Source organism: Eucalyptus grandis, chromosome 1 (assembly GCF_016545825.1).
Source record: "Eucalyptus grandis isolate ANBG69807.140 chromosome 1, ASM1654582v1, whole genome shotgun sequence".
In the NCBI taxonomy this organism is placed as follows: domain Eukaryota; kingdom Viridiplantae; phylum Streptophyta; class Magnoliopsida; order Myrtales; family Myrtaceae; genus Eucalyptus; species Eucalyptus grandis.
This window is the reverse complement of record NC_052612.1, coordinates 52,482,528-52,500,562: the sequence shown is the minus strand read 5'-3', so window position 1 is coordinate 52,500,562 and position 18,035 is coordinate 52,482,528. Positions and strand designations below refer to the sequence as shown.

General features: G+C 38.7%; 3 protein-coding genes and 4 non-coding genes across 7 annotated transcripts; 5 read left to right on the top strand and 2 right to left on the bottom strand.

Moving 5' to 3' along the window:
- Window positions 1–39: 39 nt before the first annotated feature.
- LOC104450044 (U6 snRNA phosphodiesterase) lies at window positions 40–2,380 on the bottom strand. Its single transcript, XM_010064442.3, has 6 exons — window positions 2,074–2,380; window positions 1,904–1,987; window positions 1,537–1,786; window positions 1,305–1,401; window positions 461–526; window positions 40–348 (listed from the first exon to the last, which is right to left on the bottom strand). The coding sequence occupies exons 1-6, from the start codon at window positions 2,216–2,218 to the stop codon at window positions 151–153; spliced, it is 840 nt and encodes a 279-aa protein (XP_010062744.3). The 5' UTR covers window positions 2,219–2,380; the 3' UTR covers window positions 40–150.
- Window positions 2,381–4,316: 1,936 nt separating this feature from the next.
- On the bottom strand, window positions 4,317–7,679 carry LOC104450037 (protein ORANGE, chloroplastic). Its single transcript, XM_010064429.3, has 8 exons — window positions 7,246–7,679; window positions 6,514–6,628; window positions 6,240–6,356; window positions 6,013–6,099; window positions 5,786–5,862; window positions 5,222–5,349; window positions 4,892–5,028; window positions 4,317–4,720 (listed from the first exon to the last, which is right to left on the bottom strand). The coding sequence occupies exons 1-8, from the start codon at window positions 7,452–7,454 to the stop codon at window positions 4,643–4,645; spliced, it is 948 nt and encodes a 315-aa protein (XP_010062731.1). The 5' UTR covers window positions 7,455–7,679; the 3' UTR covers window positions 4,317–4,642.
- Window positions 7,680–12,123: 4,444 nt separating this feature from the next.
- Window positions 12,124–12,229, top strand: LOC120289170. The gene has a single exon (XR_005547082.1). It is a non-coding gene; the product is annotated as a small nucleolar RNA Z107/R87 (small nucleolar RNA).
- Window positions 12,230–12,336: 107 nt separating this feature from the next.
- On the top strand, window positions 12,337–12,439 carry LOC120289082. Its single transcript, XR_005547034.1, has one exon. It is a non-coding gene; the product is annotated as a small nucleolar RNA R30/Z108 (small nucleolar RNA).
- A 153-nt stretch (window positions 12,440–12,592) lies between these two features.
- Window positions 12,593–12,683, top strand: LOC120289174. Its single transcript, XR_005547085.1, has one exon. It is a non-coding gene; the product is annotated as a small nucleolar RNA snoR31 (small nucleolar RNA).
- Window positions 12,684–13,012: 329 nt separating this feature from the next.
- On the top strand, window positions 13,013–13,110 carry LOC120289168. Its single transcript, XR_005547081.1, has one exon. It is a non-coding gene; the product is annotated as a small nucleolar RNA snoR31/Z110/Z27 (small nucleolar RNA).
- A 2,225-nt stretch (window positions 13,111–15,335) lies between these two features.
- LOC104450027 (nucleoside diphosphate kinase 1) lies at window positions 15,336–17,523 on the top strand. Its single transcript, XM_010064418.3, has 4 exons — window positions 15,336–15,526; window positions 16,095–16,143; window positions 16,235–16,466; window positions 17,215–17,523. The coding sequence occupies exons 1-4, from the start codon at window positions 15,476–15,478 to the stop codon at window positions 17,327–17,329; spliced, it is 447 nt and encodes a 148-aa protein (XP_010062720.2). The 5' UTR covers window positions 15,336–15,475; the 3' UTR covers window positions 17,330–17,523.
- Window positions 17,524–18,035: the final 512 nt, after the last annotated feature.

Genomic DNA, 18,035 nt, shown 5'->3' with positions numbered 1-18,035 from the left:
AAGTTAGTCCTCTGTTAGCCAAAAAAAAGGGCAGTTAGGTTTCATCGAAAGCCATTTATCATATATTTGGACGAAGAGACTATTTTAGTGCAGCCCGGAAATCCATGGCACTGCTTCTCCATGATATAGTATGTTCAATTCAATATTGCTTCACTCGTCTGGAAGCTTACATATTTTGTGTATTTTGTGACCAATCTTACACTCAATCCCACCAAATTTACTGGCGAAGATACATTTCGCAGATGGTTTCCCAAAGTTTGCGCTCCTCTTCATCTCTTCAACCGCCTTCTGCAGGGACTCGTGGACATCGCCCAAGGCCCAAGCTAAAGATATATGAGGGCGAGGATTCTGTTTGATTATCACAATCACATATCAATTCAAGCTATATCTATGTAAGCACGGCATTGCAACCTTAAACTAATGGAAAAAGACTGAAAAGATGGATCGGAATAAACCGAACCTTATAAAACTCAGGAAGATTGTGGCGCCTATAGACGTCATTGACCAGTTGAATTTGCTTTGTAATCTGAAATGCAAGTCAAAAGGAGCTCATAATCAGCGAACCTAAAATTCTCTGCTACTTATGAGCCTCCCTCCATAAAGACAATGAAGAGGAGGAAATCAGTCAGGAAGACAAGTTTTTGAGAATGCTCAGCTGCAGAACGGCGTGCAATGCTTCCAAAGATGCAAAGTTACTAACAAAGTCGAGACCTCATCGCACAACCGACACGAGGACAACTTTACTAGATGGACATAACTTCATCTTGCACACATTCAGCCATCATTTTTGCATGGCAAACTAAAACTCGTGTTGGAAGAAGAACCACAACTGAATGGATGTGTCAGCAAAAGACGACCTGCCATACCTCTTTTGTTGGGAGAAAATGCAGAGCAAGAAAATCCAATATACAAGAACAAATAGAAAGGCGAGGTAATGAAGCGTTTGCATTGAGAGGACAAGATGAACGAACACATTCCTGATTCAAGCACTTGGCCAACAGAGTTTACTCAGATGGAACAAAGCTACTCGAGATCTAAAGAAGCTCATGCTCTCACTCGCGGCACATGTCAGCACATCTGCGTGGCTATTGAAGTTATGCGCAACTATTGATGCTAAATTCGCAGAATGTATTTCTCAAGGACCAGCAGGAACTCTTGGAAGTAGCATCCTAGCATTCAAGACTAAATGCACCAGTAGCGTACTCAAAAGCACAGGACCCTGAGATTTTCTGGAGTCGCGAGTGGAAAAGATTCGGTACCAGATACAGAGAAAAAATTTCTGCAGGGAATGCGAATCAACATACCTCAGCTAATCCTCGGCTCGTGACTTCAAGCGAAAGGAAAGATCTTGTGCTGTCATCATTGATGAATACTTCCCATTTATCGAAATCAATCCAATACCTGCTTCACAATAAAAGTGCAGTCTCATGTAAACACGGAAAAAAAGAGAAGTATCGAGCGAGAATCCTGGAATCACCTCAAAGAATGTAAGAAGAAATCAGCAGAAGACGGTAGGACAAACAGAGAAGGGCGTACGGTTTGTGAAACTGGAGCTTCTGGCGAAGCATGGAAACCATAGAGTCGATCTGGTGGACTCGGATAGGCAGGGTCCTGCCCAGACTGATGTGGAATTCCCTCCCCACGGCAACTTGTTCGAGCTTCTGATCATCTCGGCACAGGAGCTCAAGCGGCACGTCTGCATCAACCACGAAAAGACCGGGCACCACGGACGCGACTTTCTTCAGGAAGAGGGCTATCTCCTTTCTTTGCGGACCCGATATATGAACTGCCATCATTCGATGCGCAAAAAAGAAAAGGGAAAACTTTTCAGCTAAAGAAAAATATGTAGCAACCCGAGAGAGAGAGAGAGAGAGAGAGAGAGATGTTGAATGGAGAATGATACCAGGGATATAAACGTGGAGGGCGTAATTGCCTTTGACGTGAGGGAAGCTCCGGACTCGACTCGGCTGGCCGGTTGGGTGGGAATCTGAGGTGAGATGAGCGATAGAATCATATCATCGAACAGATGGCGGGCGAAGATAGAACGCAGAGAAAGGACATGAGCTGACCTACCGAGGGAATTGGGAGGGGCGAGGAGGGAGAGAGGGGGCGAGGGAAGACCAGGAGCAGATGGACGCCGGGGAGGAACGGAGGCGGAGGAGCCGGAGCCGGAGTCGGAGTCGGAGTCGTCGCCGTACGTAGCTCTCAGGGCCTCCATTCTCCGATCGCGATGCTGGTGCTAGTCAGTCTCTCTCTCTCTCGGCCTTGAAAACGCCAAAAGCAATGATGCCTGCTTTGCTGAGTTTTCCATCTCTGAAATTTTGATTTAGCTCAGCGTGGTGTTCTGTCTGTTTCTTCCCTTTACCAAAGTGATCGATTGACTAGTCCTGAAAAAGCGCCCCCCCCTTGTCTCTCCCTACCTTTTTTGGCAATCTATATATATTTTGTATTTAGTGTCTATTCAAATAAGATATTCCACGAAGTAAGTCGAATAAAGATGAGTATGAATTTTTATATCCATTACATAAAAGTTATTTTTTCGAATAATAAAATTACTAAATTATTAATATTAAAATAATTATTAAATATAAATAATATTTGAATACTAACATAACAAATTCAAAGTAACAACAATTGCCATTTTGTTTATTCCTTTTTTTTAAAACATATTTGAATTTAGGTTAATATCACGAAAACTTCAAATTGATACACATGTGACAAAAATCTTAAATTGATGTATATTTGACAAATTTACCCCAAACGGATATATTTATGACAAATTTACCCGTTATTAGTTTCCGTTAAATTTCACTGTTAAATTACTAAGTTTAATGATACGTGATAGTTTATTAAGATATAAGTTTGTGATTTAACTCTCCATTTATCATGACACTATTTTGTGACTTTTTGTAGTATTAATTCATTTTAACATAAGATATATTTGTCACAAATGTACCGGTTTAGATTTTGGATAAAAAAAGTAATTTAAGATAAATTTATTACAAGTATATCAATTTGAGATTTTTGTAGTCATTCCGGATAAATTTGTCACGAATTCATAGATGTGTTGGTTTGGGGTTTTTTTTTTTTGTATTTTTCACTTGATTTTCTTTATTATTTATATATATTTAGGTATATTAGCGTAATTCATTATCTAATACAAATTTTGTTGAGGCATGATGGCAGGGAATAAAAAAGAAAAATAACACGAGTTTAAATGAATTAATTCAAACTTTAAAAAAATCTTTTTAATTGTTGAAGAATGAGAGGGAACTTATAGAAAAGACAATTCTTTTCTACTCTTTTAGTATTTTATTCCATTAGTTTTTTTTTTTTTTTTTTGAATTTTATTCCATTAGTTAGCGAACACGGTTTGATGAGTCCTTTCTTCCATAATTCAATCCTGACATCGGTCCTACATATTGTCTTTGTGGATAGAGAATAAAGGGACTCAACAAGAAGAGAATTGTATAATAAGAGAGGCAAGGAAAGCAATATCTTTCTTTCAAATATAAATAGATACCATGAATTCTGATAATTAGTTGAATTCTCACGGATGAGTAATTCTTTCCAAATATTTTGGAAAAAAATAAAACCCTATCCTCTCTGTCTCCTTCTCCTTTGTATTTTTAAGTTATGTCGAACTTCACGACTCTTTCATAATTCTTTAATTCACATCAAAACTTCACAAATACAACAAGAGACTCAAAACTCTTTTTACTTTATAAATATATTATTTATGTCAAAAGTCCATGAAAACAGCAAGAGTCAAAACTCCTCCCTCCGTTGCTTTGCGAATTAAGTTGGAACTGCACGAAAATTACGAAAGAGTTGAAATACTTTATTTTTTCAGAATTGTAAAAGTAAATGAATAATAATGTTTTCTTTATATTATTAGAGTTGGCATAGCATGGCCAATCTATATCATGATCTTGCTATAACCCATTTATTTTTCTTGCCATAATCGAACTTGTGACTTTCCGCACATCATGCCTAGCTTCGAATCCCGCTGCTAACCGTCCCCTTTGATATGCGATTTGTAAGTTATCTATAAGATCTTCCACACCAGTGGTATGCCAGGCCTTGGAATTTTCCGATCCTCCTTAACTTTTTCATACAAAAATAAACTAGTCCAACAATTATGGATTGGCGGGTCCTTTGTGCATATGCAATTCTTTAGCGGTAAGTCAAGATAGATTCTTCCATTTTTGTTCATACATTTTCAAGTTTATTTACATTAATACGTCATTCATACCAAATAATAGACAAAATAAAATATAAAAATACCAACCTTTAAGAATTCACCACACAGAGAATAGGATATAATAAAATCTATAGATTACGGAACTATTTATGTCCAGTCCTATCTTGACTAAAAATTCAGACAACCAACGCAGCCTCTGAATATATTTATAAGAGAGCAAGGCTGCTTAGAGTTATCGAGTACAATGCTTTAAGGCAAATTGAAAATGTGAGAAGACCCTTTCATGAGCCTGTCAAATAAGATTCAAGGTCAAAGCTCCATTTGCAATCTTCCTCACCCTTTTCTCAAGGAAACGTGGATATCACATATGATAAGTGCCGCATATATCTATTTCGTGTACACACAATTCAACTTCTCATTCGAAAATGCGGTATATCCTCAATCGAAGGGATCTATTCTTGGATCATGCTCGCTGGCCATAGCCATTCCAGTGCAGAGGCATGTCGGACACATAACCTGCGACAAGTACCAACAAGGCTGTTATCGGAGGTTTAGTCAACATATGCAATGTGCAGCTATCATGTGATATCAGAGCAAGCCTTTTATGCTCAGCAGAAACTCTGGCTTTTTCCATTTTCTAAATGACAAAGCATATCTCATACTGGAACCATCACGTAGAAGGCTAACCTTTCCGGATCCTGAACAATTTGAACATCTCTCTGTCCTAGGAGGTGACAGAGGTTGATCACTGCCATTGAATGACGAGACTGGCTCGATAAGGACAAGGGCCCCTGTGCTTGAACAACGAGCACAGGCAAGATATCCTGCATTTACCAAGCGAGAGAAAACAATTAAGTCATTCCCCTAGACTGAGCCTCTTGAGTACCTAAGAGTCATCTTTCCAAAGGCAAGTTTAAGCATGATTTCCATGCTTTGATTTGCTACCAGCACTAGATCAAGAATCACCCAAATCACATGAAAAAGGAGATAAAAAATGACGCATAGAAGGAGATCTACCAGTCCCAAGACAGTATTTGCATCTTTTATCTTCTTGCTGCTTTACATTATTTATCTCAACAACCATGAGAGCTGAGATCACCCCAACAGCTCCGCCAGAGAAGGATGCCACTATCGGATCAACCTGGCTGAAGTTTGCAGCTGATGCAGGTGAGCACAGAAAGTGATAAAGCACAAGCAATCCAAAGCGTTTAACTGACACAACTAAAAGATATCTGATCCTGTCATTCTATCACAACCTTCCAGAGGTCACTAAATTCTTCATCTGCAAATACGTATTCTTTGACCAAATTTTTTTATTTGAGAAATACCAATTGCTCAGCCATAAATCTAAATGGATACTTCTAACGCATCGGAAGCACAATAACTCTTGGAAACTAGCCTGACATGCTTGTTAAACTTAAAAATTGCGAAGTTATACAAACTCATGCTAAAACACTGAGCATTAGAACGCTCAGCCCCATATAACCCCTGAGAGCAAATCAAATGTAGTGGTTTTACAGCTGTGAACAGAGATGAAGGTGGTAAAGTGACAAAGAAAATGATAAAGACATTAATTAGTACCTCAACTGCATAGGCAGATGCATGCTTTGAATGAAGTCTTCGTAAGACGTGCCTCCTATTCCCAGCTTAAGTTCCAACTAGTTGGTCAAAGCAGACACAGTTAATGGGTCATGGTTATGGACGGACAATGAAAATTAAAGAGAAAAGTTAAGCCATGAATGAGAACCATCCAACTCCTGGCAACTAGCTTAAGTGCAGATTCTGGGGTTTTAATTCTACAAACTTACAATGGGTGCTAGAAGGCCGCCGAAGATAATAATCCCAGCAATGAGAGAAAAACAAGTGGCATAGTACTGTTTGAGATTTGCTGAAGTCTGTAATCAAGTATCCATAAACAATGCAAAATTTTGATCAGCATCCCGACCATTTGTCAAGTACAAATCAAAATGCCGCATATGGAAAAGACAAGGAAAAAGTGAGAAAGAAGGTGCTACTGCAGACATGAAAAACTCACTAGAGGGGGCAAGAAAGGGATGAACGATGGGAAGTTTGGGAGCTCATTTTCCTGCTCGTCCTTTAATACACCAAGTTCGGCACTTTTAATTCTCTGCTGTATCCTGAGCCGACGGACCTGAAAATTTTAAATACAAGATATCTATTACAGCAGGTCAGGACATGGAAAATGAAAATAAAATAAAATTAGCACCATATACTCATGTCTAGGTCTGGAAATATTCATCGATAACCAAAGTCTCTCTCCCATAAAAGCAGCATAGTCCCATTTATACCTCCTCCATGTGTAGAAAGATTTTATTCCGCCGACTTCGGATATTGTCTTGGATTTCTTGCATTTCCATCTTGGCAAAGTCCTGCACTGTCTCAGGCCCTTCTATGATACAAAATCTGCACAGGCAAGTCATGGAACCTAACATCCCATTGCAGCATGCAATTTGTTGCCTATCGATCATCATACAGTGTGACTTCCTCCGAGGAAACTAATGTCTCCTCCATAAAATTGCAGGTAAAGAAAAAAGAGTGTGGATGGGAATCGCCCCGCCTGAAACTTGCTCGAGCACAGGCTCTTTGCTTTTTTCTTTTCTTTTCTTTTCTTTTCTTTTCTTTTTTTTTGGGGGGGTCGGATAGCTAATTATTCAAAGGTAGGAACTAGGAAGCTGACACCAGGCAACAATAAATAGCATAGAATTGAGCCGAATATTCCTAACTCTAATTGCAAAATGGAAACTTTACGCTCCTTTCATTGCCCCGTGAGAGTAAACCGAGTCGGCTGCGTCGCTATCAGCCAGATGATCTATGGACTGCATCGGAAATTTTAATCGAATCTCAGGCTCTCGCCAAGGTCGAACCTTTGCCTACACCTAAGCTCATGCCTCAGCTCAGCACCGACACAACATCAACACGAACTGAGCAGATGATTGGGGTTCCATAGCTATTGCTATTCCCTACCTAACTGAGGTACTTACGACGGACACACGGAGGAGCAGCAGGAGGGAGAGGCATACCCAGCGGCGGTCTTGTCAGGGGAATCGGAATCGACGGGAGGGGCGAACGAAGAAGACTCGGGATCGGTGGCCATGGAGCGCCATCTGGAGCTGAACCCGGGCTTCAGCCGTCTGACTCTGGAGGTGGGGAACGGCGAGCTGCAGGGGCAGAAGCAGAGAGGCTTCGCCGGCGGAAAGGACACGGCCAGAAGACGACCGGAGCAGATCATGAGTGAATCCTCAAACCAGTCTTCTATCTCTCGATCAATATCTCTCCTCACAAACAACAAGCACAACAAATCACAAAAGTGGGTTGCTCTCCCTCGCGTTGACTAAACCGCCATTGCTGTACTGCACTGCTGTGCTTCGCGAATTGGAAGAAAGTGGAGAGACAGAGACAAGGGAGAGCATAGAATAGAACGGAAGCGCAGTTGGCGAGGAAGAGGTATCTTTTCTTTTTTCTTTCTTCTTTTTTTCTTTTGTTTCTTACATTCAATTTCCTTTGTCGCTGTTGGTGCCAGGTGGCGTGACGTTGGACGTTTTGGACCTGCCAGGTGCCACGTAACCTAAAATATTTTTTAGCTTTTTTGTTTAGTGGACGCCACAAATTGAGCCATCGCGATATCCACTTACAAATTATCCGCCACCATGCCCCCACTCGAAAGAAAGTGACCGACCGGCCTCCCTCCATATCCGAACATAATAATAACTAATTTTTGGAAATTATCCTTGCCCTCTCCTCTTTCACGAATATTTTCGATAATTTTCAAGATTTTCCGGTCAAGTTTTCGTGCTCGTCATTTTCCGTAACTTCCCCGGATATATGTACCTTGAGTGATGTGGATATTTGATTTTGATGTGTTCAATGGGGTAAGTGTAAAATCTATTAGGATAATAACTTATTAGAAAAATGAGTTTTTCTGACCAAAAAAAGAAAAATGAGTTTTAAATGTCACGTGACCTCTAATGGAATAAGATATTTAATTCGAACCAAACTTATAGAAAATAAAAGTAGGTCGTGCTTTTATCGTGCCATGTTGTGTTGTCTTTGTGTTAAAAATGAGGGGAAAAAATAATGCCGAATGCAAAGAAAATAATGTATATTTACCCACTCTTATCAAAATTTCGTCAACTATAGAAGAGCTTCACCCAGTCGATAGATTCGCCATTTTAAACTAAAGGTAGTCGCTTCTGAATTTCAATGTTCATGAGTTAGGCCACAATCCTAGGGTGGGATTCCCCATGGCAGAGGACATAATCGTAATTTCAGGATTTTCACTACAAATGCAAAGCTTGGACTCATGAGCGTTCAATATTAAACGATGACATGGAATTAGTAACGAATATAATATATTAATAGTTCTACATGGATGTTTTGAAGAGTTTTGAATTAATATACTCTTGAAGGATGACTTAAACTACCTTCAACTAAACCCATCAAATTGATGGGTCGGGTCGGGTCGAAAATGAGTCGACCCATATTTGACTCATTTAACCCGTTTTGACCCATATTCATGTAGTATAAATCAAATGACCCGTACCCAACCTATACCCGTATTGTTAAAACCTATTAATATTTTAGGAAAACCCACTTCTACTATATGTTAATTGGATTAAAACTTCAAATTAAATAAAATAAAAATAAAAGTTAAAAAAAACCTATAAATTGAAATATTTATAAAGAATTAGGCTATGCACATGCTTCTCTTATTTGAAGTGAACATACTATTAAATAACTAAAAACTGTAGCATGAAATTTTTTTAATCGAACCTAAAAAAACTCATTTTTATGATTTTTATAAGAAAAAAAAAAGTATTGTTAAAACATTTTTATGTAATACAATTTTTTTAACAATTTTTATGCAATACAAATTTAATGGAAATTTTTATAATTATTTTTAAAATATTTTTTGAAAAATCGATTTTTAAATTTTTAAAAATATTTTTAAATATTTTTATTTTTTTAAAATATAATTTTTATAATTTTTATTTTTCTCTTTTCTTTTTCTTCTTCTTTAGCCGGTCGCCGGCCACAACGACGGCCGGCGACTAGCCACGGCGAGATCAAGCTCACCGATGTCGGGCAAGGCTCGATCTCGCCAATCTAACGAGGTCGAGGCCCCGCCCGACGCCGGCGAGCTCGAGCCTCACTAGTTGTCGGTGAGGCCAAGCCTCACCGGATCTGGGCCAGCGTCAAGCGAAGCTCGATCTAGTCGATCCGGTAAGGCCAATGCCCCCCCAAGCCAACAAGCTCGAGTCTCGCTAATCGTCGGCGACCTACCAACGAGCTCAAGGCTCGAGCCTTGCTAGTCGTCGGCGACTTGCCAATGAGCTCGAGCCTCGCCCGGCTTGTCGCTAGCTGGCTGCCGGCTAAGGAAGGAAGAAAAAAGAAGGAAAAAAAAAATTGAAATATGAAAAATAATTATAATTTCGATTTTTTATTTTTAAAAAATTATAAAGTTAAAGAAGGCAATGGGTTTAAAGTAGGTTTCCTAATAACTCATTTAGACCTATTTTTTTTTGTACTTTACTTTTTCAAACCCATTTATGACCCATATTTAACTTTCACTTGACCAATATATGACCTATTTAACTAAAAATGGGTCATGGGTTTTATAACCCATTTTACCAGCTCTACCTTCAACCCTTATGAGCGGCGTGATGTCGACTTGCGCCATAAAGACACGTGGCAATCGATCATATGACCCATATCCTCATGGCACATAATATAGATGATTCCTTGCATTGTTGTCCTTGATCGATTATAATTCTCTCGACTTCCAATGTATCCTTATATTTACAGTGACTGCAATGCACTATGATCATGATCGATTATGTTGTGATCACGAGGACACTTCTAACCCCATCTAATTATAGTAATAGAATAGTGACTAGTGTGTAAGCATGAATCACTGTAAAGTAGGGGTATTAGGACTAGCAATTGGTTATACTGACGTGCATAAGCACGCGCCAACCTAGCAAGAGTTTTGAAGCTCCACGTTCTCATTCCGCATTGAAGATTGCTATAACTACCTATTGAACGATAGTTGGAATTGAAGTTTTGACATGGTATCTATTTTCGCCACCAAAAAGCCTCTCCCCAATTCTTATCCTATCTTTTCTTCTTGGATAGGAGAGAATATAGGAGGTGAAATTGGAGAATCCCACCCCTCGAGGGTTCTTCCCCTGTCTATTATCCCTCGAGTTTTTTAAGTACCAACTCAGGTCCTTTAACTCTATCTAATTATAGCACTAGAATAATATCTATCATAATATAATAGAATTGCAATAACTATTGTGTTATTTCGTCTAAATAATGTAATACCTACCATATTATTTGATTCCACAAATAGCCTGTATGAAGATAAAAGGATAAGAACTCGTTTATAATGATTCCTGTTTTCCTTTTTTCTTTTTCAATATTTCGACTATCGCTATTTGAGTTATCACTTAACTTGAAACCCTTAAGAAATTAAAAATCATGTAAAAGTATACTTAAGATTTTAAAATTTGTCAGGAAAGTGCCATTGAATTATATATATATTTTAAATGTAATTAAGTCCAAAAACTTATTACAAAAGTCTAATTGAGTCATAAATTTTTAAAAAAATACAATCAAGTCAAAAAACTTGTCGAATTTGTATAATAAAGTCATTATATTAATTATGTCCAACTTAATAAATGGAAAATGTTAATAAGTTTTAGGATTTAATTGCACTAACTAGGAAAATTTTACGAATTTATTGTACGAATTTGACAAATTTTATGATTTAAATGTACTTTTTGAAAGTTTAGGGCTCAATTATACTTTTGTGATATGTTTTATGACTTGATTACACATTTTGAAAAATTAATGGCTTAATTACACTTTTGTGACGAGTTTTAGAACTTAATTGCATTTTTTGAAAAATTGAAGTTTCAATTGTACTTTTATAATAAGCTTTATAACTTCTGATAAACTCATCTCTATTTCTTAATATATTAAGATCGAAGTATAAGATTTAGACAAGTATTAATCTTTTACAAAATAATGTGAATAAGTAAGCAATCACTTACTAAACATCACTCACTTATTATACAATCAAAATGTTGAATGTTTGGTTGATCTGCTAAGTCCTTAAATTTGTATAACTAATCTAATAAAGCACCTTCGACTCCAAATTCGGTCGACTGGAGTCGCGTCTTTATCGGTAGCGGCGGAAATCTCAAGGGGGAAAAACCACTGCCATCACAAATCGTTGGTCAATGGGCATTACAAAAAATCCCGTAGATGGAAACCGCATCCAGATTTTAATTAATGAAGATTTCTCAGCCCGAACACTGTAAAATCAAGCTTTCCACGTCGTATCCTTTCCTTCAATTGGATGTAATTTGAGAGAGGTTTAATTGGAAAAATCATGCAAAATCGAGGTTAAAAAAAATCGCATAAATTTAGGGGAATGCCAATTAGTTAATGATTCAATAAAGATAAAAAAAATACTTAATTTCTTCTAGCCAAAACCCAAAATATCATAAAAACTTTTAAAGAACGACGTAAATAAGACAGGCGAATCTGCAAGCCACGAAATTTAGATTAATCGAAAAAGGAAGAAAATAAAATGTTAAAAATAATCCAATTTTATCTTGGAAAGCCCCGTCCGCCTCCTTCCATCCCTGGCTGCCTTTCAGACTCTCAAAACCCTAGCTGCGTTCTATAAATACTACTCACCCAGGCCGCCATCTACCTCCATCCCTCCATCCCAGCGCCTCCTCTCTCGGAGACGTAGCCTGCAGTCGTCGCCTCTTGAGAGTTCTTCAAGATTTGGTTTTTTCTCATGGTGCTTTGATTTCTGATAAGTCAAATTCTCTTTTCTCTTTGCTTTGTTTGCTTTGTTTGCGGAAGAGGGGCAAGAAGGGAGAGATGGCGATGACGACTCCATAAATTCAAGCTCAACAGACCGGAATGCAGGGCTTTCTCGTTCTCGAGATCGCTTTGCGTGTCGACAACCCCGCTGAACCGAGCCTCTCTCTCTCTCTCTCTCTCTCTCTCTCTGCTGAAAATTCGTAGAGTATAGATAAATTATCGGTAGATTGTGCTATTTCGATTCGATCTGATTTTGTTTTCACTGGAAGTGGAGTTACGATGAGGATACCAAGCTCCCTCTTCTGACTTACAAGTTGAAGACGGAACGCTGGCAGAATCGAACCTAATGCTTTTATCGCCACCACTGAGTAGCTCCCCTCTTCTTCTCCCAGATAAAGATCTCGTTTTTATGACTTTTTCTTCGATTTTCGACTTGGTTTTTGGTTACGACTTGATAAAGATGCTGTCTTTGCAAAGTCTGCGGGTTGTTTGTTTGGTTTTGATGTGACATGATTTCACTGTTAGAAGATGGGGATGAAGCAAAAATATAGATAATCCAACACTTGATCTGAGATGTCTATCGAGTGATGCTAAACTGAATAGCTTCTGAATCCGTCAGTGATTCATGTGAAGTTTCGTTTTTTTCCGGACTACCTTTTTTGAATTCACATTATCAATCATCTTACTCTGCGATCCCCATCTTTTTAAACCAACTCTTTGGATTTTGAGGATGATTTTTCATATTTCTATCCTCTTGGATCTTTCTCTGAATCCGTTAGAATCCAAACATCCTACACCCCAAGCTATAGAATCAGCGAGACCATTGAACACTTGTTCCAATGTGCCTTTGGTTCTTATTTGCTGGTTTAAGGGTACAGGAGAAGTTGGATTCGGCGGCTAATTTTTCTGTCTCTGTCCTGTTTGTTCTTGCCTTCGCGGGTCCGTAGCATCAGGTGATGAAATCTGGAAAAATCTTAGGACACCTTCCTACACAGCATGCATTTGCTGTGGATGAGAAGAACATTTCCATTCTGATGATGGCTGATCGATCCACTTAGTAGTTAGGTGCTACAACGCATGGCTTTTCTCTTCAATGAACCACATAACTTCTATTTGATTTGAAATCTTGCATGGTATTCGATTTGGTTATCTTCTAACAGAAGCAAAAATCTGATGAATATATTTTCATTGTTGGTCATGAGACCATAGTGCAAGAGTAGTCTGCATTGAAGCAGCTGAAGTTGTTTATGTTGGAGCAGGCCTTAAATCATATGCTGTTTATGTTGGAACAGGACTTAAATCATATATGCCTAAAAAAATTGAGTTAAAATTGCTTCTCAGATGAAAGGCAATTGCAAACATCATATTTGGACATTATGGTTCGATCTGTAACCGTGACTGTAACAATGTCAAAGATGGCACAGTGATGCCTATTGCCTAGTATTTTGAATCTGTAGAAAAATCTGGGTGTAAAATCTTTTCTAATATGTAACTGTACAATTGCATGCCAAAAAACTTCAGAGCACTCTGTTCATCGTTCGGGGCTGTTGATGATTCATAACATTGAATTTGCAAGCTCCAATTTCGTATCAATGTTAACTGAGGTACCGCGGAAAAAGAAGGCCAATGCCTGGATCGTGTGTTATTCTGCACTTTTGGGATTCTTGCCATCAAAGTCGATTGTGGGAGACTAATGGTCTCTATTGCTGACATTCTGGACAAATCAACGAGTTAAAATATGCATTCTGGAGCTAATAGACTATGTTAAAATATAAAAGCAGAAACGTGTCACATTGTTCGGCTCATTTGCGAAATATGCATTCAAGTTTGAGGAAATGTTCAGATACAAAGACGAAAGAAAATGAAAAGAAAAATAAAAACCGAACATCAATATGCTTCGTTTTTACTCATTAAATTTCAAACTTGACATCCTTTTCCTTGCTAGTGAATGGATGAAGCATATCTTTCGACTCCCTTTTCTCCTCCAAGTCCAGTGATGGATTGTTCATAGGAGTGAAGGGGTGAATATAACATTGATCCATTCCTTTCAAGTCGTACAAAGCGCACGACTATGTTTTTATTTTTCAGTTCTCACCATTTCAGTAGGCTGCCATTGAGATATAAAAGAACGCTTTTAGATGGAGCCACAGTGTATTGATGAGCACTGCACATGTCCATATTGAAATTCCTAATGTTTAAGGATATGCCAAATCAACCACCGTCCGCTCCCCTATGGCTAAGGCCTTTGCTAGCAACTTTTTTGTTCAAAGGTAGGGTTTTCTGGAACAGTTTAGCAACTATGGAAGTAGAGCAAGAGCAAAATTGAAAGAAAAAGTCTATTTGCATTCCAGAAATGCTCAAAGCTCATAATAGAACCTGCTTTGAGCTTATATCGTTTCTTTGGAAATGTAATTACATATTCACAAAACTATTCAAAAAAAATTAGGCCTAATACCCTAAAAAAAAACCTCCAATTTTAGCTTTTATCTCATATAAAACCTTCAACTTTAGGTCTATCCCAATTCTACCATAATTTTTTTTTTTTATCTTATAAAAAACCTCCAACTTTAGGTCGAGTCCTATTTCTACCAAAAACTTTTTTTTGTTGTCTAATAAAATATTGGTCCAGTATCAATTTTACTTTAAACTTTTGTTGTCTCATAAAAGATTACTAACTTTTACTTGATTTCCAAATCTGCCTCTGTTAACCCTCTAGTAAAATTGTCCTTTGGGAATGTTTTCATCTTTCGTGGTCAAAGAGTTCATGCCTAGGACGGTTGAATAACTTGTGCTGGAGAGTTTTCCATCACTCGATTGCCAACGAGAATTTTTGGACGGAGGTCTAATTAGGGCAGATTTATGACTTAAGTAAAAGCTTGTGGTCTTTTATGAGATTGGAAAAATTTTAGGTTAAAATTGTGATTGATTGAACGGTAAAATTAAGACAAGATCTAAAGTTGTGGATTTTTCATTGAACCAACCAAATTTTGGGATAGAATTGGGAAATGACCTAAAGTTGAGCATTTTTTATGAGACAAAATATTTTTTAGGGTAAACTTGGGACTTGATCTAAAGTTGGAGCTTTTTTCATGAGATGAAAGGTAAAATTGGGACAAAAATTAAAGTTGGAGTTTTTTTTAGGATATTGGGCTCAAAGAATTATGATATTTGCGTTCATCCAAGAGAATCTGGAGCCCAAAGCCCCTTGAGAATACGCAAATCCCAAACGCAACCGCAGAAGCGGGGAAATAGACCAAAACGGTGCGTCTTTTCATTCATAGAAGCTGATCCGGAGTACATAAATGCGAGTGCCCTAGTCCCTACCCACTTCTTGCTTTTGCGACATACATAACGGCGAAGGATCTTGTGCACGCTGTCTCGGTGGGTTTGGTTCAGTGAAGAGCGAAGATGGAGCAGACTTTCATCATGATCAAACCCGACGGTGTTCAGCGAGGCTTGGTTCGTTCTACTTTACCTCTTTCTATCAATTTGAGCCCTATCGAACCCAGCTAAGTTTCTGTGCTGATACCATGGTCGTTCCATATCTGTTCGCAAATTGGAAGCAAAATGAGATCTTGTAGTTAGTACAGCACCGGAGAACAGGCTGTGCTATATATATATGTCATGCAAGAGAGTGATTTTGGCTTGGGGAATGATTGGACCCTTTGAGTTGAGTATAGGTTGAGATATTGATGTTGCTTCCCATTCCTGAGGCGAGATGTGAGCATCATGAGGTTTCTAGGCGTGCGCATGCTTTTGTTGGGTCTATTGCCTTTACAAAGTTGCTTAGACTCATGTGGGAACGGTGAAGCCACAGAATTGAAGGTTGTTAAACGATCACATCTAGGCCTTTATGATATCCCATTGAATTTGGTGAATGATTTCTAGTTTTGGTTTCCGGTAGTGCATGTATTTCATTTGCCTCGCAACTTTTTTCTACTTATGCGAAGAATGTATTTGAGATTAGAATGATGCAGAGGATATTCACTACGACTGCTCGTTTAGTAATATCTTATACTTGGCACAGGTAAGTGAGATCATCAGCACATTTGAGAAGAAGGGTTTCTATTTAAAAGGTGATGGCTGATATTAGTATTATAATCTACTCTCTTCATCATTTTTTATGAACCCAATTTTAATGCTTAGAGACCGAGTAATGAATTTTAGGACTGAAGCTGATTAGCGTGGAGCGCCCTTTTGCTGAGAAACACTATGAGGACCTCTCCTCAAAACCCTTTTTTGAGGGCTTAGTCGAGTACATAATATCCGGTCCTGTAGTGGCTATGGTGTGGGAAGGTAAAAATGTTGTCGCAACAGGTCGGAAGATCATAGGGGCTACTAACCCATCGGCCTCGGATCCTGGTACTCTCCGTGGCAGTTTTGCAGTGGAGATCGGAAGGTATGTCTCTCCAACATGGACTAATGCTTGGTTGTCCTTTTCCATCCAGCTGTTTGCATGGTCTGCTTTGTGCAAATTCATTCTGAGCTCTTCATTGTATCTTCTATGTCAATGCAAATGACAGACTTTGAAAGGTTCAGTTATAAGGTGGTTTTGGTGGGTCCTTGAAATTTTTATGCATTCCCTGTGTGATGGGTCCCAAGTGAATGATTGAGCAATTGTTAACAGATGAGGCAGATCATTTTCCAAAATGGAAATTCCCAACACTACAGCTGTTAACTTGGCCTATACTAGAGGGAAGAAAAAAAAGAAAAAGAAAAATTTCTTTGATGTAGTTTGTTTTGCAAATGTGCCAACGGGCATCATTACTCTCTTTTTATCACTTGGATGGATGACATATTTAAATCGAACTCTGGTTGTCCCATGATAGTTTTTCTGAATCTGCTTGTGGTCCCGAATGCAAATATAGATCTTAACAAGTGACATCTCTACATTTGAGATTTCTTAACGTTTGTGAGAGAAGAGATCTGCACTCATACATAAGGTGCCGATGAAGTAGAATTCATTTCTCATCTGCTTTACCAGGGATTGTGCATTTTCAAGAAGCTTAACTCTGTAAACTGGCTGATGTAGCGAAATCATTCGTTCCTCTTTCTATTTTAACCTGCTGGGAGCGAGGGCTAACAGCGTATTTGCAGTTGACTTCTTCTTTTACGAGTGTTCCTCACGTGTTTCCGTTAAACCTCAGGAATGTGATCCATGGAAGCGATTCTGTGGAGAGTGCTAAGAAGGAAATAGCTCTGTGGTTCCCCGACGGGACTGTGAACTGGCAAAACAGCCTTCATCCTTGGATCTACGAGTGAAATATTCACCGGGCAGATGGGCTAGTGACTACTGTGTGTTTGAGACAGATGGACATGGAAGCACTAGCACTGGAGATTTGTCTGTAAAACATATGATGATGATGCTATGCAGCAGAAACATAGGCTAACATTTTCATGGATATGTACCTTGCGGTTTGTTTTACTTTAGTTACCAAGACCAGTCTACTGTAGCATCAGAAAATATCTGTGATGGGCTGGCTAGCGGACTCCCTGATTGTTTTTGCGCTGGTGATACTCGACAAACCTTGGGACGACGTATGGCAGCCACTGATTCCAATCCCACCAACCTTTTCTCTTGCGCTGCAGGCAACGCGCGGCGATTGGCTGGTCCGTGCGTAGGCCACGTCACGTGTTGATAAATTCCCCCATGCCATGCGGCTCTCTCTCCCCCTCTCTCCTTTCCTTGCTCCCCAAGGGTCATACGATCTTTGAATGCGATTTCGGCTTTAATTTCTAATTCCTAGCCTCGTTGACCACTCATGCATCGCTCCCCACTAAAACGAAACCAGGTCAGCGAGGAAACAAAACCCTCTTCTTAAAATTAAATCATTTTCTCCTTTTGCTTGAAATTTTCAAAACAAATCGTAATATTACAACACGCTCGCAGGATACACCAACCAATCACTAAATCATGAAAAACCAGAAAAGGAAATGTAAAAAAAAAAAAGATTCCTAAAAATAGGAA